The sequence below is a fragment of the Jaculus jaculus genome, chromosome 9, assembly GCF_020740685.1.
Source record: "Jaculus jaculus isolate mJacJac1 chromosome 9, mJacJac1.mat.Y.cur, whole genome shotgun sequence".
Lineage (NCBI taxonomy): Eukaryota > Metazoa > Chordata > Mammalia > Rodentia > Dipodidae > Jaculus > Jaculus jaculus.
Genome location: NC_059110.1, coordinates 87,200,814 through 87,226,783, shown reverse-complemented (window position 1 = coordinate 87,226,783; position 25,970 = coordinate 87,200,814). Strand labels below are relative to the sequence as shown.

Sequence of the window (25,970 nt, the reverse complement as noted above, 5' to 3'; positions counted from 1 at the left end):
TGCATGCCTTTAATCCCAGCACCGGAGGCAGAGGTAGGAGGATCACTGCGAGTTCACTGAGAATACATAGTGAATTCCAGGTCAGCCTGAGCTACAGTAAGACCCTACCTTGAAAAACCAAAATAAATAAATTAATTAATTAAATTTAATTTTAAACCAATACAAAAAAATGGCAGTGTCATGAAGGCATGCTAGTTAATAATTCCAGGTTAAAGAAGACCAAAGAGGGTTGGAAAGATTGCTCAGTGATTAAGGTGTTTGCTTGCAAAATTTGACACCCTGGGTTTTGATTCCCCAGTACTCATGTAAAGCTAGATGCATAAAGTGGCACATGTATCTGGAGTTTGTATACAGTGGCAGAGGGTCCTAGAAACCCCCCCATTTCTCCCTGCTTGCAAACAAATAAAAATACATTTTTAAAAATGCTGAAGAGCCGGGCGTGGTGGCGCATGCCTTTAATCCCAGCACTTGGGAGGCAGAGGTAGGAGGATCGCCATGAGTTCAAGGCCACCCTGAGACTACAGAGTTAATTCCAGGTCAGCCTGGACCAGAGTGAGACCCTACCTCAAAAAAACCAAAAGAAAACAAAAAAAAAAATACATAAATAAAAATGCTGAAGAGCCAGGTGTGGTGGCTCACACCTTTAATCCCAGCACTTGGGAGGCAGAGGTAGGAAGATTGCTGTGAGTGTAAGGCCACCCTGAGACTGCAGAGTGAATTCCAGTTCAGCCTTGGCTAGCTCAAGACCCTACCTCAAAAGCTTTAAAAAATTAAAAAAAAAAAAAAAAAACTGAAGAGTAACTGGGGTTGGTGGTGCACACCTTTAATCCTAGCACTTGAGAGGCAGAGGTAGAAGGATCTCTGTGAGTTCAAGGCCACCCTGAGACTACATAGTGAATTCTAGATAAGGCTGAGCTAGAGTGAAACCCTGCCTCCAAAAAAAAAAAAAGAAAAGCATACTGATGAGGGGCTGGAGAGATGCCTTAGCATTAAGGCACTTGCCAGCCGCAAAGGGTCCAGGTTCAATTCCCCAGTACCCACATAAAGCCAGATACACAAGGTGGCACATGCATCTGGAGTCTTACTTGCAGTGGCTAAAGGCCCTGACACGTCCATCTCTCTCTCTCCCTCCCTCTCTTTCTCAAACATATAAGTAAGAGGGACTGGAGAGATAGTTTAACAGTTAAGGCACTTGCCTGCAAAACCTAAGGACCCAGGTTTGATTCCCCATTACCCACATAGCCAGATACACAAGGTGGTGCATGTGTCTGGACTTTGTTTACAATGGTTATAGGCCCTGGCACACCCATTTTCTCTCTCACTTCCACTCTCTTTTTTTCTCTGTCTCAATACCAAAAAAGAAGAAAGAAGGGCTGGAGAGATGGATCAGAGGTTATGGTACCTGTAAAACCTAACAATCTGGTTTTAATACCCCAGTGCAGAAGTACAAAATGGCACATGCCTCTGGAGTTGGTTTACAGCATCTAGAGGCCTCGTCACACCTACGCTTTCTCTGTCTGTCAAAAAAAATAATGTTGGCCGGATGTGGTGGCGCACACCTTTAATCCCAGAGCTCAGGAAGCAGAGGTAGGAGGATTGCCATGAGTTCAAGGCCACCCTGAGACTACATAGTGAATTCTAGGTCAGCCTGAGCTAGAGTGAGACCCTACCTCGAAAAGTAATGTATTGAGGGCTGGAGAGATGGTTTAGCATTTAAGGTATTTGCCTGCAAAGCCAAAGGATCCCAGTTCGATTCTCCAGAACCCACGTAAACCAGATGCACAAGGGGATGCATGCATCTGAAGTTCCTTTGCAGTGGCTAGAGGCCCTGGTGTGCCCATATTCTCTCTCTCTCTCTGCCTCTTTCTCTCTCTCAAATAAATAAATAAAATAAAATAAAGCATTAAAAAAGAAGTAATGTATTGAAAGAGGAAAAAAGGCTTTCAATTAATAGTCTAACTAACTCAATTTCTTTTATTTTACTATTTATTTATTTATTTTTGGTTTGTTAAGGTATGGTTTCGCTCTAGCCCAGGCTGACCTGGAATTCACTCTATAGTCTCAGGGGGGCCTTGAACTCATGGCGATCCTCCTACTTCAGCTTCCTGAGTGCTGGGGTTAAAGGCGTGTGCTACCACAATCAGCTTATGTTTTACTTTATATAGATTTTAAGTGGTGTCTCAGGTTTTGTTTGTTATTTGCTAATCAGTAGCCTCTAATGTTAGGAATGATTGAGTTATATTTAAGCTAGTGAAAACTCAAGGCCGGGCTGTGCTTAGTGGTAGAGCTCTTGCCTGGTATACTTAGTGCCCTGGATTTGATCTCCAACTCTGGGTGGGGAAGGAGGTCCCATCTCTCGTGTGGTGCATGCCGATAATCCTAACACTGGGTTTGAGGAGGCAGGTCTGAGGCAGAAGAGTCTCAAATTCTAAGCCAGCAAGGAAGGTGGGGACAGGGGAGAGAAAAACTGTATCAAAAAGGTAATCCTGGGCTGGAGAAATGGCCTAGTGGGTAAGGCATTGGCCTGCAAAGCCAAAGAACCCAGGTTTAATTCCCCAGGACCCACATAAGCTAGATACACAGGTGGCACAGGCATCTGGAGTTCGTTTGCAGTGATTGGAGGCCCTAGCATGCTCATCCTCTCTCTTTCTCCTTCCCTCCCTCCTTCTTCCTCTTTCTTGCAAATAAATAAATAAAAATAATAAAATTGAAAAGGTAGTACTTGGGCTGGAGAGATGGCTTAGCAGTTAAGGCATGTGCCTACAAAGCCAAAGGACCTTGGTTAGATTCCCCAGGACCCACATAAGCCAGATGCACAGGGGGCCACATGCATCTGGAGTTTGTTTGCAGTGGCTTGAGGCCCTGGTGCACTCATATTCATCCCCCCCTCCCCCCCGTCTCTCTGTGTGTGTGTGACCTCTCTCTCAAATAAACAAACATTTTTTTAAAAATAATATACGTTTTATTTATTTATTTGAGAGAGAGGGAGAGGAGAGGAAGAGAATGGGCATGCCAGGGCACAAATGAACTCTAGATGCATGCTCCCCCTTGTGCATCTGGCTTACGTGGGTTCTGGAGAATCGAACAGGAATCCTTTGGCTTTGCAGGCAAATGCCTTAACCACTAAGCCATCTCTCCAGCCCTAAACAAACATTTTTTAAGGTAATACTTTTTCAGATTTTCAGTGAGGAGAATCAGATTGTTTAAAAATATTACAGTGTATTATTTAAGAGTTTCATGAACACTTAAGTAGTGATCACTAGGATGAATTCATATTCTAGGTTTTGATTGATAGATAGACGGATGGATGAAATGCTTTATTTTCAGGAAGGCAATTTGATGATTGTCTGATTTTCATGTGAATAAAATGAAGAAATTGAGTGATTGCAGTAGAATCGTCAGATAATCGCAGCCCAGATGAATGATTGGCCATCAGTCTTACAGATGGTTTCTGGTACTGTCTCTATTCCCCAGGCCTCACTCTCAGCCCTGTTCTGAAATTTCATTAATAGCTTGGAGACAGGCACTGATGACACATGGATCACATTTTAAAATGACCTAAGTCTGCAAGGAACACCTAGAGCATTGGATGATGAGAATAAGAGCTGAAAGATAGTGCTAGCTGAGAATGATCAGCAGCAATATAGCTAAATAAATCTGACAGGAATAAAGTCTTCCAGAATAGCCAGTGTTGGCAGGGGAAAGGCGGGGGAGCTCATGGTATATCCATTATCAAATGGCCAGTTGTTCAACGTGGCCAGTTTATTTGGTTTAATATGCACTGATTGAATCTAGTCAGGAGGATGTAAATCACACTGCTATTTCAAATGTGAGGAAATACCATACAGGAAAGTGGTTAAGCAGATAGTTCTAAGGCTAAACAAAGCAAAGGGAACATTTGAACTGTCAAAGAGATAGTGACCATAAGGAGTAACTCCTGCAATAAGAGCTAGGAAACAGGAATGGAGAGATGGCTCAGCAGTTAAAGTGTTTGCCTGAAAAGCCCAGCAACCCAGGTTTGATTTCCCCAGTGCTCAGTATTGGGCCAGATACACAGAGTGGCATGTGCATCTGGAGCCCATTTGTAGCATCTGGAGGCCCTGGAGCACCAATTCATATCCATTCCTTCTCTTCACAAATAAATAAAAATATTTTTAAAAAATACACACACAAAAAAAGGCTGGAGAGATGGCTTAGTGGTTAAGGCACTTGCCTGCGAAGCCTAAGAACTCATGTTCAAATCTCCAGGTCCCATGTAGCCAGACACACAGTGACCCAAGCACACAATGTCGTACTTGCACACAAGGGGTCACGTGTGTCTGGAGTTTGTTCACAGCAGGTTGGAGGTCCTGGCATGCCCATATTCATTCTCTCTTTCTCTATCCCTCTCTCTCAAAAAAAAAAAAAAAAAAAAAAAGTGCTAGAAAGCAAAAGGAAAGAGATTATCGTCACTTAGTGTCTTGTTTTGTTTGGTTTTTCGAGGTAGGGTCTTGTGCTAGCTGAGGCTGACCTGGAATTCACTATGTAGTCTCAGGATGGCCTCAAACTCACAGCAATCTTCATACCTCTGCTTCCCAAGTGCTAGAATTAAAGGTGTGCACCACCACACTCGGCCATCACTTAGTATTTTAACTATTTATTTATTTGCAAGGACAGAGAGAGAATGTGTGTCCCAGAGCTTCCAGCCTTTGCAAAGGAACTGCATATGCATGCACCACTTCGTGCATCTGGCTGTACATGGATACTAGGGAATTACATGGCTTCTGGGAAATCAAACTGAGCTAGCCAACTTTGCAAGCAAGTGCCTTTAACTGTTGAGCCATCTGCCCATCCCATCACTAAACATTTGAGTAGAGTTAGACTTCTGAGGAGGATACATTGTTCAGCTCATGCTGCTACTGGAGTTCGTATTACTAAAAGATGTTCATCTGTATTAGAAACCAAAATACGTATTATGGGGCTGGAGAGATGGCTCAGCGGTTAAGGCACTTGCCTGCAAAGCCTTATGACCCTGGTTTGATTCCCCACTACCTACATAAATCCAGATGAGTGGAGTGGCAAATGCATCTGGAGTTTGTTTGCAGTGTCTGAAAGCCCTGATGCTCCCATTCTCATTCATACTCTCTCCCTCTCTCTCTCTCTCTCAGCTTGAAAATAAATAAAATATATGTATCTGTGTAACCCAGGCTGGCCTCAAACTCAAAATCATCCTGCCTCAGTCTCCCAAGTGTTGGGATTACAGGTGTTGCCATAGCCAGCTATAGATAGTTTGTTTATTTGGTTGGTTGGTTTTTTAACAAGACAAATGAGTTGGGTTCTTGTATGTACTCGTTAATCTTTTAGCCTGCCTGATGCTTTAAGCATTATTATTATTATTATTATGTGCATTTAATGTTGAATATTGTAAGATAAAGATATTTGTCATGATCTAAAACATTGGCAAATAAGGTTTAGAATTGATTTCTCTTTTTCCCTCCCTTCTCCCCCAAATATTGCTCTTTTAGGTCAGTAACAGATCCAAGAGATGGAAAGAGAGTAGCACTCAAAAAGATGCCCAACGTCTTCCAGAATCTGGTCTCTTGCAAAAGAGTCTTCCGGGAATTGAAGATGTTGTGTTTTTTTAAACATGATAATGTAAGTGAAATTGGGCTTTGCGGGAAACTGTTTCCTAAACCTACTTCACTAAATTAGTAAAGAAGAGCAGGGGAGCTGGAACCTTTCACTTTGGTTTTATGCCAGACTCTGAAAAGCACTAAGTCCATTGGTGAGCCATGGAATACCTAGTGATGGGCTTTCACTTCACACATTCTAGTTGAAAGAGACACATACACAGTTTGCTAAGTTACATTTTGTTACTTTTCTTTATAAACAAGTGCCTTTAAACTTGGAGTCATCTTCCCCGCCTCTGTTTGCTTTCTTTTTATATGTACTCTTCATGTCTCCGATGACTGTCTTCAATTTTGACTGTTGAAACTTATAGACTTGGCAGCATATTAGAATCACTTGAGAGCCCATCTTATGAAACGTTTACTTGGAGGTTTGAAAATCACACTCCATAGTACCTGACTTTTACAAAGCCTAACCCCCAAATGGGCTAGGGAGACAGCTCACTGGATAAAGGTGCTATCTTGCAAAACCTGCAGGCCTGAGTTAATTAGGATTAGATTCCCCAGTACCCATGTAAGTGGCACATGCATCTGAGGTTCTTTTACAGTAGAAGGAGGCCCTAGCACACCAATCAATACACACACACTCTCTCTCTCTCTCTGTCTCTCAACTGAATAGATAAAAATATTTAAAAAAAAAACACAAAAAACCCAGCCAGGTGTGGTAGCACACACCTTTAATCCCAGCATTCAGGAGGCTGAGGTAGGAGGACTTCTGTGAGTTGAGGCCAGCCTGATATTAGAGTGAGTTCCAGGCCAGCTTAAACTAGAGTGAGACCCTGCCTCGAAACAAACAGAAATGAAACACTGCAACCATTAACTTCTAAATTAGCTTCAGAATTATGGTGTGCATTCTGCATTCGTCAGTTTAAATGTTTTTTTTTTCCAATTCTAAACATTTTAAGCTATTAAATATGTGTAAAGCACAGTACAAGGAAGCAGATCTGTAGGCACACAGGGTAACCAAGGCTTTTCTTAAGGGCATGGAACCTGAAACAAACTAGACCCCGTGTTTGATTAAACAATGAGGAAGTTTAAGTGAATTCTAAGATTTATAGACTGACAGATTAATACTAAGTTAAGCAAAGCTGGTATTCAGTTAAGGAATAATTCCAATATTTAGCACAAAAATACAACGCAATGTATAATGAATGATTTAAGTGGGAATACTTGGCCCTTATTTGAAGTGCTTTATTTCTGTCCTTTATTATTTAGGTTAGTGATATAGGAAACCGGTGCCTTCTATAGACAGTATAGCCCTTAAGGTAAGCTAGGGTTAGTTTATTTGTAGCTCTGTTTGGCAATAGACTCATGGCTGAGTAGACTCAGTGAGAGAGAGCTTCTCCTCAGTTAATGCGGAGCTAGAAGTCTGACGCAGGTAAAATTTCTTTGAGTTTTGTTAGCTTTGTTCTCATTTTCATGTGAGAAGAAAAACTGCCTCAAATCCTTCATACAATACTCAATCTTTACAATTTTTAAAATATATTTATTTATTTATTTGCAAGCAAAGAAAGAGAGAGGGTATTGGCATGCCCTGCTCGTGAACTCCAGACACATGTGCCACTTTGTATATCTTGACATTACGTAGGTACTGGGGAATCAGACCCCAGGCCCTCCGGCTTTACAAGCAAGCACTTTAACTGCTGAGCCCTCTCACAGCTAAATGTTACTATTTTTTAAAAGTATTAACCAGCACACACCTTTAATCCCAGCACTCGGGAGGCAGAGGTAGGAGGATCACCATGAGTTCAAGGCTTCCCTGACACTACAAAGTGAATTCCAGGTTATCTCTCAGCTAGAGCAAGACCATACCTCAGAAACACACACACACACATACATGTATGTATGTGTATATATATATATATATATATATATATATATATATATACACACACATATATATGGGGGGGGGGAGAAGCCAGGTATGGTGGCTCACACCTTTAATCCCAGCACTTGGGAGCTAGAGGTAGGAGGATCACCATGAGTTCAGGTCCTCCTAAGACTACAAAGTGAATTCTAGGTCAGCCTGGGCTAAAGTGAGACCCTACCTCGAAAACAAAAAAAAAAAAATTATATATATATATGTATGTACACACACACACAAACACACACACACACACATGTATATGATTTATTTATTTATTTGCAAGGGGGGAGAGAGAGAATGGGCATACCAGGGCTTCTTGCCACTGCAGATAAAGTCCAGATGCATGTGCCATTTTGCACATCTGGCTTTATATGGGTACTAGGGAATCTAAGGCTATCAGGCTTTGCAAGCAAGCGTTATAATTGCCAGGGCTTCTTGCTATCACAAATTCCAGACACATGTGCTACTTTGTACATCTGGCTTTTGCTTGAATACTGGGGGATCAAACCAGGGCCAGCAAGCAAGTCCCTTTAACTGCTGAGCCATCTTCCTGACCTCAATCTTGACTTCTTTTAAGAAGGCAGTTCTGTAACAGACTGTTACCTCTATGTCTTTGCTCATGACCCACTCCTACAGAGTAAGTTCCAAAGACAGTGCCAGAGTGAATAGTGTAAGGAAGGAAATAGAACTGTTGCTGGGCATGTGGCTCAGGCCTATAATCCCAGCACTGGAGAGGCTGAGGCAGAAGGATCTCTGTGAGTTCATGGCCAGCCTAAGAAACAGTGAGTTCACGTCAACCTAAACTACAGTGAGATCTTGCCTCAAAAAGGGGTGGTAAAGGGGTTAATGAAAATTGACCTCCTGAAAATTACATTCCAATATGGTCCTATAATTTCTAGTACCTCGACATTCCAGTGTGATCCAGGTACTTTCTAGTGTCCAGTCATTCCAGTGTGGTCCTGTTCTTTCTAGTGTTCTGTGTGGGCTTTAACCTCAGCCATGTGGAAGTATTCCCATTTGCAAAGGGTGTATGATAAAAGTAGAAATAGGGCTGGAGAGATGGCTCAGAGATTAAGGAGCTTGCCTGTGAAGCCTAATGACACTGGTTCGATTCCCCAGTGCCCACGTAAAGCCAGATGCACAAAATGGTACATGCATCTGGAGTTTGTTTGCAGTGGGTAGAGACCCTGGCATGTCCATTCTGTCTTCTCTTCTCTTCAGTCTCTCTCCCTCTTTTTCCCTCTCTCTGTGCTTGCAAATAAATAATTTAAAAAGAAATAATTCCATATTATTGTTGTAGAAATTAAATTAGTTAGAAATACATACAACCAGGCTGAAAAGATGGCTTAGCAGTTAAAGCACATGCCTACAAAGCCTAAGGACCCAGGTTTGATTTCTGTGTCCCACATAGGCCAGATGCACATGGTGGCTCATGTGTCTTGAGTTTGTTTGCAGTGGCTAGAAGCCCTGGCATGCCCATTCTCTGTCTCTCTCTCTCTCTCTCTCTCTCTCTCTCTCTCTCTCTCTCTCTTTCTTTCTGTCTCTAATAAATAAATAAAAATAAATCTAAAAAATATTTTTAAAATAATACATACACAACCACTGTCAGAAGAGGAGTGCCTGTGACATCTGCAAGAGTGTCCAAAGCTGAGGCAGGCAGTTGGATAAACTGGTCTGCTGCACTATTCACATGTAACCAAGTTCTGCATTGCTTGAGATCTATCTTCATTGACATCTCAAGACCCTGATGCCTGGCATGAATGGAATGCCAGCCTTAAGAGGCACCTGGTGTTTGTAGTTTAAACCACAAATGTTTATATTAATGGTGTCCTGTGCAAAGAATGCAGTACTAGGTCATATGGATGATGCAAAAAAAAAGCTTAATGGACTGGAGAGATAGCTCAGCAGTTAAGGCGCTTGCCTTCAAAGCCTCAGGACCCAGGATTGTTTCCACAGTACCCACATAAGCCGAATGGCAATAGGTGACATATGCGTCTGGAGTTAGTTTGCCATGGCTAGAGGCCCCGGCATGCCCATTCTTTCTCTTTGACGCCCCCCTCCAGTAAATAAATAAAATACTTTTTAAAAGCTTGAAACACTGTTCCTTTTGAAGAGGTAGATAGTTCATGTATATTGTGTTGCTATGTGTCAGGAAGTATGCTATATGTTCACAAACACTAATCCATTTGCTCCATGAAAATCTTGCCAGGTAGGGCTTGTTAACCTTGCTTTATGGAGAAACCTAAGGCTTATAGTTAATATCTCCCAAGGACAAAATCAGAGTGAGAATCTATCTGGCTCCAGAGCCCATTTTCACTAATCCAGTAAACACTTATTGTACAGTTCCTATGTGCCTAAACTACACTAGCGTCTGGAGCGTCTGCCTTCAGATAGTTGTGCTCATGGTCAGAATTCAGTGTGAGTAGTGTGATAAAGCGCACTCGGGCTTCGTGCTACAGGACAGTGGGTTAGTCACACCGACGGTAGAAAGCTGTGAGCCCTTCCTTGAGAAAAATGCACATGCAGCCAATTTTTATGTTATTTGAGACTTTTTCTTGTCCACTAAAGACCACTTAGAGTCCCCATAGGGTCCAGTGTCCAGGGACCCCCATAATACAAGTCTCAAGCTTTTTCATCTCATTAGGCAATAATACAAGCACACTAGGTGGCCAGTCTGTTTGAGAGTGGCTGAATGAAAGTCAAGGACAAAAAAAAGTCTCAGTGCCAATCCGTAATGATACTGATCTTGGGATTACTTTTTCCTCCTCCTAGTTTAGGAGTGCTCTCGGAGAGGAAGACTGAAGCCAGGAAGGACCACTAGTTGCACTTGGTATAGTTTGGCCTAAAACACAATTTGAATTCATAAAGACCACAGGGAACAATGCTGACATTAGTAATACTAGCCAAGAGTTGCTAATACTAAATGTCCTCCTGCTGACGAGTGTGAAAGAGAATTGTAAACTGACATACATTTACCCGATTTACAAAGCGCCAGTAAGGGGATGGTGGTCATTTCAGTGAGTTCTGAGTCAGATAGATACTCATATATTTAAAAATGAGGGCTGGGGCTGGAGAGAAGGCCTAGCGGTTAAGGCGTTTGCCTATGAAGCCAAAGGACACAGGTTCAATTTCCCCAGGGCCCATATAAGCCAGGTACACAAAGGACACATGAGTCTGTAAGTTCATTTGCAATGGCTGGAGGCCCTGGTGTGCCCATTCTCTCTCTCTCTTTCTATCTGACTCTCTTCTTTTTATCTTTCTTTGCTTGCAAATAAATAAATAAAATTTTTAAAAATGAGGGCTGGAGAGATAGCTTAACAGTTAGGCATTGGCCTGCAAGCCCATGGACCTGGGTTCATTTCCCCAGTGTCCATATAAAACCAGATGCACAAAGAGGCACATGCACCTGGAGTTCATTTGCAGCTGCTGGAGGCCCTGGCATACCCATTCTCTTCTCTTTCTGCTTGCAAACAAATAAAATATATTTTTTTAAAGTGAACTTTATCCCTTCCTTTACATCATCCCCATCCATTAATTGAAATGGATCATAGACTTAAATGAGGATAATAAAACTTCTGGCCAGGCATGGTGGCACACACCTTTAGTCCCAGCACTCAAGAGGCTAAGGTAGGAGGATCACTGTAAGTTCAAGGCCAGCCTGAGACTACATAGTGAATTCCAGGTCAGCCTGGGCTAAAAAGAGACCCTACCTTGAAAAACCAACCAAACAAACAAAAACTTCTGGGATAAATAACAGGAAAAATATCTTTATGACTGAGATAACAGTTCCCACTATTCCTGTCTGATGACTCAGCACTACTATCCCTTGCTAAACACTCAAGAGAATTGAATACTTGTGTCTATGAAAAAGCATGTACAAGAGTGTCCCTAGCATCTTGATTTATAATAGCTAGAAAGTGAAGAAAACAGTTCAAATGTCTGCCACAGTACTTGGGATAAGTACATGCTGATATATTCCTTTCATACTATGGCGTACTGTCCAGCAGTTGAAAGGACGAGCCACTGATCCACACAACAATGTGACTAAATCTCACAGGCATACATACCAGTATGAAAGCAGGCAGGCACGGAAGACTTGGCTCTTTCTGATCCAGCATGTATGAGGTCCAAGAACGAGCCAGATGAACTATGGTGAAAGAAGTGAGAGTAGTCCAAGGGTGGGGCTAGAACTGAAAGGGGAGGGTACTTTGTGGGGCGTGGAAGCACCTAATTTCTTAATCTGGGTGACAGTCACATGGGCACGTAGCACAAAATGACATCAAATTATTCTTGGAGTTTGCAGCCTTTGTTACAACCCTTTAAAAACACGAGTAGTCATACAGTCTTTCTACAGTAATAAATTTAGAATCTACCTGGGGGCAAAAAATGAAGAGGGTGACATTTTCTTGTTTTTTAAAGTTTTTTGAGGTAGAGTCTCACTCTAGCCCAGGCTGACCTGGAATTCACTATGTAGTGTTAGGGTGACCTTTAACTCATGGCAATCCTCCTACCTCTGCCTCCTGAGTGCTGGGATTAAAGGCAGTTGCCACCAAGCCCAGCAGTATTTCCTTTAAAATATATATATAGTTTATTACAGAGAAAGAGGCAGAGAGAATGGGGCAGATGGAGAGAATGGGGCACACCAGGGCCTCTAGCCATTGCAAACAAACTCCAGATACATGTGCTACCTTGTGTATCTGGCTTTGGGGAATTGAACCTGGATCCTTAAGCTTCGTAGGCAAATGCTTTAACCATTAAGCTATCTCTCCAGCCCAACATTTCCTGGATTAATCTACTTATTTTCTTCATCTTTCAGATCTCTTAAGGAAGATGGTGTTTTGGGCATTCAGTACCTCTTTATAAGTATCTTTCTGTTTATACCAAAAGGCTAATCATCTTTATTCTCTCAAATAATAGTAGGGCTATAGACAAATTCCAGCATTTAAATGGGAGAGTTGGGTGAGAGGGCAAGTTGGGGAAATTGCTCAATGGAGAAAGTACTTGTTAGGCTGGAGAGATGGCTTAGCAGTGGTAGTGGATTGCAGATGAACTTGCAGACCAGACATAGTTAAGGAGAAAAGGATTTATTGAAGTTTAGATACAGGGGAAGTTCCATAATGGCAGAAGAAGCTGGCCTGCTTTCACAGGACCAAACACAGAGAGAGCACAAGCCAAAAAAACAAGTAAAAAAGCCACAGCACGCTGCAGGAACTCCAGGTGGAACTCAGGCACTTTGCATATCTTTTTATTTTTAATTTTTTTATTTTATGTATTTGAGCGGGGGGGGGAAGAGGCAGATAGAGAATGGGCACACCAGGGCCTTCAGGCACTGCAAACAAGCTCCAGAAGCATGCGCCATCTTGTGTATCTGGCTTACGTGGGTCTTGGGGAATCAAACCTAGGTACTTTGACTTTGCAGGCAAGTGCCTTAACAGCTAAGTAATCCCTTCATCCTATGTTGCATATCTTTAGATTGGAATTTCAAATCCACCACCACACCTAAGGCTAGACCCTAAGATGCCCGGTGACACCACCTCCACCCAGGTGGCTGCAGATCTAAATTACAAACTACAATAAAATCCTGAATATATTGGGGTCCATTCACTTAAACTACCACAGTGGTTAAAGCACTTGCTTGCAAAGCCTAAAGACTCATGTTCACTCTCCAGGTCTTTGTGTCAGACACACAAAGTGATGCAACTGTGCAAAGTCACACACGCATAAGGGTGCACACACATTTGGAGTTTGATTGCAGTGGCTGGAGGCCCTAGTATGCCAATTCATTCTCTCACTAAAAAAAGAAAAAGGGAAGCTGGGCGTGGTGGTGCGCACCTTTAATCCCAGCACTCTGGAGGCAGAGGCAGGAGGATCACCATGAGACTACATAGTGAGTTCCAGGTCAGTCCTGAGCTAGAGCAAGACCCTACCTAAAAAAAAAAAAACAAAAAAAAAAGAGAGAGAGAGGAAGGGAAGGAGGAAGGAAAAGGAGCTAGAGAGATGGCTTAGTAGTAAAGGTGCTTGCTTGAGAAGCCTAAGGACCCATGTTTGATTCTCCAGATCTTACATTAGCCAGATGCACAAAAGTGAGGCAAGCTCAAGGTTGCACATGCCCACTAGGTGGCACAAGCATCTGGAGTTCAGTTACAGTGGCTGAGGCCCTGGTGTGCCAATTCTTTCTCTCTCTCTCTGTCTCTCTCTCTCTCTGTCTAAAAATAAATAAATAAGAAAAAGAAAAAGCACTTGCCATATAAGCCAAATACCCAGGATTTGATCCCCATGTAAAATAATAAAATAAATGGGAGAGCTGGGGCATGAAGTTCTGCATTTGAAACTCTGCTGCTGTTCTATATAACTTGCTTATTTACGTTACTTCTAAAATTCCTGGAATTGTTTTCCCCTACTGGTTTGAATACTGTTTTTGCCACCTAGAAACACTGTGTTATTCCCCTGTGATAAATATTTTAGAGTAAAAAGAGTAAGCATAAGACAACAGGCATAAAAATACCCTAGGCAGAGTTTTAAATACCATACCTTTGCAGCTTACAGTCATGGCCGGGTGGTGCAGTGCAAAGTTCCAAAGCTGTTTTATATGGCTTTGTCACAAAAAGCCTCATCAAATATGGAATAAGAAAGCCTCATTCTTCTCTCTCAAGGTTTAAAATATGTGGTTGTCACTTACCTCTAGATCACCTCTAATTATAACAGATATATTTGAAGTGTAAAACTGCTTTGCCTAATGGCTGCTGTCATTCACTGCATTCTGTTTTCCCCTAGACAGAATGTGTGTTGTTCGGATACATTGGTCAGAGTCCAGAAGAGGTCAACTAAAATACTGATTTCCAACTGCTTTCCTCAAGATTCAGATATTTGTGTTACATTTTTTCCTATCACATGAGTAAGAAATGTATGTGAATTTGCAACACGAAGGCTTTTTAGACTATAGAAACGAAATAATTACTTTCATATGATAGAAATTTTCTTTGAACAAACTAGAAAATCTGTGTTTTCTGTTTATATCAAAATTCTAAGTAGAGGTTGGAGATAGCTTAGCGGTTAAGGCATTTGCTTGCAAAGCCAAAGGATACCAGTTTGATTCTCCATGACCCATGTAAGCCAGATGCACAAGAGGATGCATGCATCTGGAGTTCATCTGCAGTGGTTAGGGGTCCTGGTGCATCCCTTCTCTCTCCCTCTCTCTCTCTCTCTTTCCCTTTCCCTCTTTCCCTCTCTCAAATAAATAAAGAAAATATATATATTTTTTAAATTCTAAGTAGAAACATTATAATTGGAAAAGGAGGCAGTCGTGGTGGCGCATGCCTTTAATCCCAGCGCTCAGGAGGCAGAGGTAGGAGGATCACTGTGAGTTTGACGCCACCCTGAGGCTACATAGTGAATTCCAGGTCAGCCTGAGCTAGAGTGAGACCCTACCTCAAAACAACGATAACAACCAACAACAACAACAAAAAATAACCTTTAAAATGAACAGGGTTTCATGTACAGGTAAATTATAAGAGGAAAAGAAAAGGATGATCTGAGCATAGTAGCTCATGCCTTTAATCCCAGCATTTAGGAAATAGAGGTCAGAGGGTCTCTGTGAGTTTGAGGTCAGCCTATGTTAGAATGAGAACCTGCCTCAAAATTAAAAAAAAATATATGGGCTGGAGAGTTGGCTTAGTGGTTAAGGCACATGCCTGCAAAGCCTAAGGACCTATGATCAACTCCCCAGAGCCCAGGTAAGCCAGATGTACAAGGTGATGTGTGCACAAAGTCACACAGATACACAGGGTGGCTCATGTATCTGGAGTTCAGTTACAGTGGCTGGAGGCCCTGGTGTGCCAGTTCTCTCTCACTCTCTCATACAATAAAGCCAGTCTGTTGGGATTGCCTTAAAAAAATAAAAATAGGAAAGATGGCTTAGTGGTTAAGGCCCTTGCCTGCAAAGCCAAAGGACCAAGGTTCAATTTTCCAGGACCCACATAAGCCACATGAACAAGGGGGTACATGCATTTGGAGTTTGTTTGCAGTAGCTAGAGGACCTGGTGCACCCATTCTTTCCCTCCCTCCCTCCTTTACCTCTTTCTCTCTCTCTCTTAAATAACCTCTCTCTCTTAAATAAATAAATATTTAAAAAATTGGCCGGGCGTGGTGGTACACACCTTTAATCCCAGCACTTGGGAGGCAGAGGTAGGAGGATCACTGTGAGTTCGAGGCTACCCTGAGACTCCATAGTGAATTTCAGGTCAGCCTGGGCTAGAGTGAGACCCTACCTCAAAAAACAAAAACAACAACAACAAAAAAAAAGTAGGCCAGACATGGTGGCCCATGCCTTTAATTCTAGCACTTGAGAGGCAGAAGTAGGAGGATTGCTGTGAGTTTCTTGCCCACCTAGAACTACAGCGTGAGTTCTAGGTCAGCCAGGGCTAAAGTGAGACTCTACCTTGAAAACAGCTAAATAAATAAAACAAACAAGGTTTCTTGTACAAGTAAATTACAAGAGGAAAAGAAAAAGATGTGGCAGGTATGGTGGTGCATGCCTTTAATCCTAACCCTTAGTAGGCTCCCCATCCCTGTACTTTTTTATTTAAATAAGAAAATTGGCAGGAAAAAATGCAGTTTTTCTTATGAGAGAGAGAGAGAATTGGCACACCAGGGCCTTCAGCTACTGCAATTGAACTCTAGACATATGTACCACCTTGCGTGCTTACATCACCTTTTGTGTCTGCTCATATGGGATATGAAGAGTCAAACATGAGTCCCTAGGCTTCACAGGCAAACATCTTGGTTGCTAAGCCATCTCTCCAGCTCTGAATATTTTCTTTTTTGTTTTTTAATATATTTTATTTAGCTAGTTGAGAGAAAGAGGTAGAGAGAGAGAGAATGCGTGTGCCAGGGCTTCCTGCCACTTCAAACGAACTCCAGATGCATGTGCCCCCATGTGCATCTAGCTTACATGGGCCTTAGAGAATCGAATCAGGACCCTTTGGCTCTGCAGGCAAACACTTTAACCACTATGCCATCTCTCCAGTCCTTATTTTTGTTTTTTAGGCAGGGTCTCATTCTAGCCCAGACTGACCAGGAAGTCACTATATAGTCTTAGGGTGCTCTCAAACTCATGGTGATCCTCCTACCTCTGCCTCCCCATTGCTGGGATTAAGGCATGTGCCAGCATGGCCAGCTAGCAAATTTAAATTTTGATTACTGCATGTCTGATGATTTTAAACACCTACGAAGCTCACAATAAATTAAACAGACTTGTATACTCAAAAATTAAGCCGGGCGTGGTGGCGCACGCCTTTAATCCCAGCATTCGGGAGGTTAGAGGTAGGAGGATCGCCGAGAGTTCGAGGCCACCCTGAGACTCCATAGTAAATTCCAGGTCAGCCTGAGCTAGAGTGAGACCCTACCTCAAAAAAAAGCAAAATAAATAAATAAATAAAATAGTGTTAGAGAGATGGCTCAGTGGTTAAGCTGCTTGACTGAAAAGCCTAAGGACTGGAGTTCCATTCCCTAGAACCCACATGAAGCCAGATATAAAAGGTAGCACAGGCATCTGGAGTTTGTTCATTGCAGTGGCTAGAGGACCTGGCATGCCCATCCCCTACCTCTCTCTTTCCCCCTCTCATTGCCTCTATCTAATAAATAAAATATTTTTAAAAAATTAAAATACATGGGCTGGAGAGATGGCTCAGTGGTTAAAGGTGCATGTTTGCAATGTCTGATGGCCTGGAGTCAGTTTCACAGTACCCATACAAAGCCAAATACACAATTTCACTCTAGCCTAAGGTGACCTGGAACTCACTCTTTTGCCCAGTCTGGCCTCAAACTTGGCAGTCCTCTTACCACAGCCTCCTAATGCTGAGGTTAAAGAGGTGCCACCAAGCCCAGCTTCTGCCCACTATATTATGTTGCAAATTCTCTAGAAGAAATACAATTCCTTAAAAACTAATGTGAAGCTGGGTGAGGTGACACACACCTCTAATCCCAGCACTCAGAAGACAGAGGTAGGAGGATCACTGTGAGTTTGAGGCCATCCTGGGACTACAGAGTGAGGTCCAGGTCAGCCTGGGCTAGAGTGAAAACCTACCTCAAAGATACAGAAAAAGAAAAAGAACATTTCCACTTGTGCTACACTGCTTCTGTTAACTTCTTCCATCTCCTTGGAGACTAGTATTTCTCGTTAAGCTTAGGTATACCATTGTAGATGGAATTTAAAGAGTAGGCAGGCAGCTGTTGGGGAAGTAGGCCTATTATTTTACATTGGTTTTATACTGTCTTTATAAAGGACTTGTACTTAGAATAAAATCTACAATATCTAACATGATTTAAAGAAATTTCATTTGATAACCTAGCCTCCATTTCTACTTTATTATGCCAGTCTATTTTCCTCTGACCCAGTATGTTCTGTAAGCACTGACTTTTCTCTCTAAAAGCTGCCTTTGTATCTTCACATTGTCTACTCATTGACTGACAAACTCTTACTTATTTTTCAAATCTTAAAATAGTGTTATTTCTGGCACCTTTCTCTCCACTCCTTTGACATTCTTCATTCATCATAATAGGTATCACGGTCATATATTTGTATAACTGTTTCATGCTTAGCTCTCCTCTGGTCATGAAAGCAGGAATGAAGCACTTTGTGTTACACAAACACCGGATATTTATCAGGTAGAATGTGTGTAATAAACATCTGTTGAACAGAGGAATAAAGAAAGGAAGATAGAGCTAGGGCTCCTCTGCTCTTAAAGCAATACCAGTTTTTTGCTTTTTTAAAAGTGGTGTTTCTGGGCTGAAGAGATGGCTCAGTGGTTAAAAGAACTTGCCTGCAGAACCTGTTGGCCTGGGTTCAATTCTCCAGTACCCACATAAAGCCAGATGCACGAAGTGGTGCATGCATCTAGAGTGTTTTGAAGCAGTAAGAGATGTGCCCATATGCATTCATTCATTCATATTCTTCCTCCCTCCCCCCTGCTTATAAATAAATTAATTAAAATATGTTTCTTTCTGGGCAGAGAGATTGGGGTAGTATATGGTGCGGCCCAGTTGCCTTTCTCATTCTGGTTTTGCTAGAATCACTTCTTAGTTTACAAGCAAAATGTCTTTAACCACTGAGCCACCTCCCTACCCTCGGGGATAAGTTTACAAACTCATGGTCATGACTAATAAATTTAGTTAATTTCAGTGGTCATTTGTAACTAAGCCTTAAATTACTATAGTTAATAACATTTACTTAAATTTGTGTTGAATTTTATTTCCTTTTTAGTTCTCTAAATTTGACTTTTTTTTTTCCCCTTTTCTCAGGTACTCTCTGCCCTTGACATACTCCAACCTCCACACATTGACTATTTTGAAGAAATGTATCCTAACCAGGGAATGTGAAAGAATGGGGCATTTTATTTTTTTACTTAATTTGCTCTTTTAGGACCTTTTGGGAGTTCATGTCTTAAATTACAGTAAATGTCATCCTTGCAGAAGTGGTTGCATGACTAAATCAGGTAACTTTGAAATCCTCCAAAAAACTGATAGCACTTAGTGTTAACAAGATGTCCTATGTAGTGGTATGGGACAGGATGCCTGAACAGGTATCTCATCTCCACATAGATTTATGAGATAAGATTATTACTTTCCCATTTTGTAAATGAAACCAGTGAGGCAGCCATTAGTAGTAGAACCCAATAAAGTGGTTTTGCCTTACCAGCAACTGCCTGTCAGTTAAGAAGGTATACTGCCTTTGCTCATAACACTTAAGGTATGGTGAAAATTAAAGCACCGAGTAAGTTAACTGCCTGTGTTCCATGAAAAATGGCAGTGGTGGTGATGGTGGTGAGGAGAGCCATGACTCATATAGTCTTTAGCACACTTCTGAGTTCTGTGCATGTAGAAGCTTATTTAATATTTTTAACAAACCTCTGTGGAAGATATGTTTACTATCATTTTACAGAAGAGTAAGTTGAGGCTCAAGAGCTAAGGTACTAGGCCAGGACTAGAGTTACAAAGTGTTGGGATTGAGGTTCAACTCTAGACAGTCTTGACCATAGTATACTTTCAACTCCTGCATATTATGAGTCTCTCCTGTTCCTATTACTGTCTAAAAATAGTTTAATGATATAATTATTAATAATAATAATGAACTATGAAAGAATGTATGCCAGTAGCTTCTGAGACTACATGGAAAAGAAAAACTGAGACATGGATGAGGCCAACTGACATTCCTCAGCAAAATGTCACCAATTCCCATTCTGTACTTAGCTTGATAAAGGTCTCCACCCCAGCCGAGGCAGGGTCTCAGGGTGGCCTCTCAAACTTACAGTGATCCTCCTGCCTCTGCCTACCGAGTGCTGGGATTAAAGGTGTGCAGCACCACCCCTGGCTAGCTTGATAAAGTTTTAAGTGAAAGACTTAGTCATTGAATTTGAAATCATGGTTGTGCAGTTTATTCCAACTAAGCTTTTTATTAATACTTTAGGCCAGCTACTCAGAATGGAAACAAATATGATAGATTCGTATTCTGGTTCATCAGTGAAATAAACAAAAATCTTCACTCTTGCACAGGTAGGAGCTGATGTCATCCTAGATATTTGTTACAGTTACTTTTGTGTTGCCGGACAAAACACCCAACCAAGAGCAGCCGATGGAGGAAAGTTTTATTTTGGCTTACACTCTCAAGGGGATGCTTCATGATTACAGGGGATAGAGGCTGGTCGTCACCTCTGCCACCGCAGGAGAGTGAGCCAAACTAACACTGGCAAGCTAGGGGCTAATAAACCTCAAGGTCCACCCCCAGCAATACACTCCCTTCAGCAAGGTTCCACTTCCCAAACTGCCATCAGCTGGGAACCAAGCATTCAAAATACATGAGTTTATGGGGAACATCTAATTCAAAAATACCACATAGTTGGGTGTGGTGGTGCACACCTTTAATCCCAGCACTCAGGAGGCAGAAGAGGGAGGATTGCCATGAGTTTAAGGCCATCCTGAGACTAAATAGTGAATTCCAGGTCAACCTGGGCTAGAATGAGACCCTACCTCAAAAAACCAAAAATACCACATAACTGTCTTTGTAATTTCTTTAGAAACTGAGTACAGTTAAATACTTCCCAAAAAGGAAGAAAATAGTTAAGATGGATAAAATCAGGAAAGCTGAAGATGTCACTGACCCACACTGTTGGAGTAATCTGATAAGCCAAAACTTTTTACTGTCATCCTTGATGACATTTTAATCCATGAATCCTTTATAAGATTGATCATTTTGCATAACATAACTCAGTGGACTTGGGGTGCCCCAGACATGCACATTCCAAAGAAAGGACTATCCTTGAGCAGCTCCCAGATGATATCTTTGTATACCTTATACTTTGGGCCAGACCAAATATTTCTTACATGCCCTTTCCCCCAAAAGTACAAAAGTGGGCCAAGCATCAAGGCCTACACCTGTAATCACAGCATCTGGGAAACTAAGACAAAATAATCTAGAGTCCAAAGCCAGCCTGAGCTACATACCATGTTTAGATAAATTGACACATATATGTTCATACATACATATAAAGAACAAACTTAACCTGTAGGTAGATAAATAGGAAGAACAAATTTACGTAAGGTCTAAGTGTAGACAGGTTGAGAAGGCTCTTTTCAGCTCTAGGTCAGTAGTAGCTACTAAGGTGAGGCAATAACTATGTCATTCTGTAGGCTTCATGAAGATTGCTGGAGGCCTCACTGGGGAAAGCGAAGGTGCTGGTGAGAGTAGGTAGTGCTTGTTCCATTCAGCAGCAATGTTGTCCTACCCATAGCCAAGGGCTACCTTCCTTACCCTTCTAATTGGTGAGAAGGAAATCCACATACTAGAAGGCATTTTGTTGATGTGTAGTACCATTCCTGCCTCTTTGGAAATGAAGTTACCTTCATTTACTTTTAAGTTAGAAGAAATTCCTTTTACTAAATATGAAATTGACTATAGTATATACTGTATCAAGGGTTTCCAACCAGCCTCAGGATTGAGGATTCATCAGAACTCAAATGACCCAGCAAAACTGTTACTCTCCTGGTTATAGTTTATTATAGCAAAGGACTACAGACTAAAATCAGCAAAGGGCCAGGCGGGGTGGCGCACACCTGTAATCCCAGCACTCGGGAGGCAGAAGCAGGAGGATCACTGTGAGTTCAAGGCCACCCTGAGACTACATAGTGAATTCCAGGTCAGCCTGAACTAGAGTGAGACCCTACCTCGAAAAACAAAAACTAAAAAAAAAAAACAAACAAACAAAAGCCAAGAAAGAAGGTACATAGGGCCTGGTATGAGGCTCCCAAATTGTAAAGATAGGATTTAGTTCTGCTAGCCAAAATATATGACCACATGAGCAAGTATAACCAGCCAAGACAGCTCACCCAAGCCTTGGTGTTCAGGGATTGAGTTGTGGGTCAGTTACGTATGCACAGAACCATCCATATAACTAACTATAGCTACTCAGCGTTCTTTCCCCTTTCCCTCTAGAGGTCAGTTACAGCAATAACCCAGTGCCCCTGGCATACAGAAATAGGTGTTTACTAGGAATTATATTGTAAGCTAAACTATCTGTCATGGCCAAACCTCCATGTATACTATGACACTGTAATCAGACAGATATTCCAGTGGTTTAAAGGTTAATTCCCAGAGGCCATTCCTGAAGACTTTGGAACATAAGAGGTTTGCATAACCCAGGTCTACTAAATTAATCTGTGCAATTCATAAACCATCTGTGAGAGAAAATATTTTCATGTAAAAATATGAGTATATTAAAAAATGCCAAATATATTTAGGTTCACTTCATTTGAATGCTTACCTAATTCATTATATCCATTTTTGCCTTATGTTATAGTTCAAACACAAACTTTGTATCAAGGCTCAATTTTGTGTATTTGGGTTTATCATTCCTTTAGAAAAAAAATATGAACATCTATCTATAAGGTAGGAATTCTTAATCATTTATTACTGACTATAGTTTGTGTCTGAGAAAACCTTGATTCATCATGATTTCAAATAAAAGAAAGTTAAGTTAGATTTGTGCGTGTGTGTGTGTATGTGTGTGTGTGTGTGTGTGTGTGTGGGTGGTGGTGGTGGTGGTGGTGGTGGTGGTGGTGGTGGTGTTTCTTCAAGATATGGTCTCACTCTAGCCCAGGCTGATCTAGAACTCTGTAGCTCTAGGTTGGCCTCAAACTCAGTGATCTTCCTACCTCTGCCTCCAGAGTGTTGGGATTAAAGTTGTGCATCACCACACTCAGCTAATATTTTTCTTTTTTCTTTTTTCTTTTAATTTTTATGTAGTTATTTATTTATTTGACAGAGGGAAAGAGAGAGAGAGAATGGGCACACCAGGGCCTCCAGACGCATGCGCTACACTGTGTATCTGGCCAACATGGGCCCCTGGGAATCGAACCTGGGTCCTTTGGGCTTGCAAACACCACAACTGCTAAGCCATCCCTCCAGTCCAGCTAGTAAGATTTTTAAAACCATGAATGACATAATTTAGTTGCTTCAGTAGCCCATTTTGGCCCCCTTTTTTGTGGGTAGAGTCTCACTCTAGCCCAGGCTGACCTGGAACTCACTGTGTAGTCCCAAGCAGGCCTTGAATTCACAGTGATCCTCATACTTCTGCCTCCCACGTGCTGGGATTAAAAGCATGTGCCACCACACCTGGCTTTAGCCCATTTTATTAGCACAATGTCTTTGTGAAATTCATTTCCCCAGAGAATTTCATGAATATTTAAGTGAAGGGCTTTTGGCATAAAATATTCATGGGACCTTCTAGCTCTCCATTTGCTTAAATGTTTTACTCTTTTTATTTGGTCTATCATATCAATTTTTAGCTTTTGATTAAAAATTTGGCTTACTGTTCTTACAGTAATTATCTGAATACAGATGAAAAAGTTTTTCAAACCTAAACTTCAGTATTCTTGTGTTTTCATCTTATATTTTTTTAGATATATGTAGAATTGTGCACAGAAAAAAAAAAGTAAGTATTTTCCTGTGATGTAGCACTTGGAAAACCAGGATTCTTTTAACATAAAAATAAGTTATACTTATAAAGACTATTCATGAATATAAGATACTGAGGGTTTGTGTTATTGAGCAGCTGATAGATGAAAATAAAAATGCCTTAGCATTTTGTGTGTGTGTATACATATGTGTGTGTGTATTCTGCTTCCTGATTCTTTCAGTATTCCCAAATGAATAGTTTTCTGTCTTTTGTGCTTCTGTAATACAATTGAATTCATTTTCTATATGGTATTTATATGGGAGGGGCCCCTCTCATTTTCTCTGAGAAATAAAAAAAACTTACCTGAAACATAAGCAAGGTAAAGATTAATAGGACCTCAAGTTACTGTGTGAATGCAATGTAACATACCATTTGTCTCTGTCAGTCACTCCGATAGTATCTCAGAAACATGGCACATGGGGCTGAAAAGATGGCTATTTAAAAAACTTGGCCGGGCATGATGGCGCACGCCTTTAATCCCAGCACTCAAGAAGCAGAGGTAAGAGGATGGCCGTGAGTTCAAGGCCACCCTAAGACTGCATAAGTGAATTCTAGATCAGCCTGGGCTAGAGAACCCTACCTCAAAAAACAAAACAAAACAAAAAAACTATGTCACTTACATCATTACCCATGACTTCAGATAATGAGTTATTTTTCCTTGTGGAGGGTTGTGTCCCTATTTTAGGGTGGATAATATTTTGACTCTAAATATAGTTGCTCCTACTTGTGTAGTCCACAATCAAAATTCAGTCATCTAGAGATGGAAGTCATGAAGAAGTTTTATCTGTGGTGAACATGCATAAACTCTATAATTTTTCCCAAACAATATGTATAGCAACTTCTATACTATGCATATTGTTTTAGGTATAAGGAATGCAGTTTTTTTTTTTTTTTTTTTTTTTTTGGTTTTTCAAGGTAGGATCTCACTCTAGCCCAGGCTGATTTGGAATTCACTATGGAGTCTCAGGGTGGCCTCAAACTTACGGCAATCCTCCTACCTCTGCCTCCTGAGTGCTGGGATTAAAGGCGTGTGTCACCACACCCAGCTCTAAGGCAGACAATTAAAAAAGTATATGAGAGGGACTGGGCAATACAGCTTAGTGGTTAGATTATTTGTTGAGCATGTAGAAGGACCGGATTTTTTTTAAAGCATATAGGACGATCTCTGAAGTTGTATGTTTATATCATACCACTAATATAAAAACACTTGAGACTTTGTGGAGTTTGGTATCTATTTCAGGGTCTGGAACCACTCCCTTGGAGATAATTGAGAGATGACTGTATAACATGGAAAGATTTCTTTTGCATGTGTGTGTGTTCATATGTATACATGTGGACGCCAAAGGACTGCCTTAGGTGTTGTTTCACAGGAGCACTGTCTACCTTTTTTTTTGAGACAGGGCTTTTCACTGGCTTGGAATTTGCCAGTTAGGGTAGAATAGCTGGTCATTGAGCCCCAGGGATACCTCCTGTCTCCATTTCCCCAGTGCTGGAATTATACTTGTGTGTGTGCTACCTTGTCCTGCATTTTTGTGTTGGTTCTGGGAATCAAATTCAGGTCCTTATGCTTGTGAGGCAAGCACTTTTCTGACTGAGCTTTCCCCCAATCTTTAATGGTGTGTTTGGGGGCAGAGTGGGCCATGATTGTGCCACAGCACACATGTGGATGTCAGAAGACAACCTCAAGGGTCGGTCCTCATCTTCTACTTTTTTGAGGCAGGGCCTTTTATGTGCCACTACAAAAGTCAGGTCCTCATGCCTGCATAGCAAGTACTTTACCCACCAAGTCATCTCCTCAGCCCTGAATGATGTTTTGTTTTTTTTTTCTTTTTCTTTTTAAATATTTTATTTATTAGAGAGGCGGAGGAAGAGGCAGAGAGAAAGAGAGAATAGGCACTCCAGGATCTCCTCTGCAAACGAACTCCAGACGCATGTGCCATCTTGTGCATCTATGGTTTTTGTGGGTCCTGGGGAATCGAACCAGGGTCCTTAGGCTTCGCAGACAAATACCTTAACTGCTAAGCCATTTTCCCAGCCCTGAATGATGTTTTTTGGATTGTGTAAAGGTCTTGTTATTATTGTTAGTCATGTGACTTTCATTAACACATGTATATTATTTGTCTTTTGCTTTGTTGAAGCAGTAAGTCAGATAACACTTGCCACAATAAATTCTGTCAAAGTGATTGGCCATAAAAACTTGAGCATCACATTCATCAGAAGGGCACTCAACAAAGGCAACTAATTTTGCCATTCTCGGATGCCTTGAAATATTTCAGGACAGCCAGCTGAACCGCCTTTCTTTTATGCTTATTTTTCTTTGGAGTGGTGTATTTTGGCTTGCAGTCTCAAAGGGAAGCTTTCTGATGGCAGGACAAAGCATGTCATGAACAGAGGCTAGACAAAAGTCCAAAGCAGGTAGAAAATAGCAGC

The 25,970-nt window shown here is 41.4% G+C and overlaps 1 protein-coding gene across 1 annotated transcript in view; it reads left to right on the top strand.

The window, feature by feature from the left end:
• The window catches only part of Nlk (nemo like kinase), a 201,261-nt gene that overhangs the window by 106,358 nt on the left and 68,933 nt on the right, over nucleotides 1-25,970 (top strand). Inside the window, exons 2-3 of the mRNA XM_045158842.1 lie at nucleotides 5,505-5,634; nucleotides 18,832-18,887. Coding sequence (XP_045014777.1) covers nucleotides 5,505-5,634; nucleotides 18,832-18,887 — 186 coding nt within the window. The remainder of the gene's footprint in view (nucleotides 1-5,504; nucleotides 5,635-18,831; nucleotides 18,888-25,970) is intronic.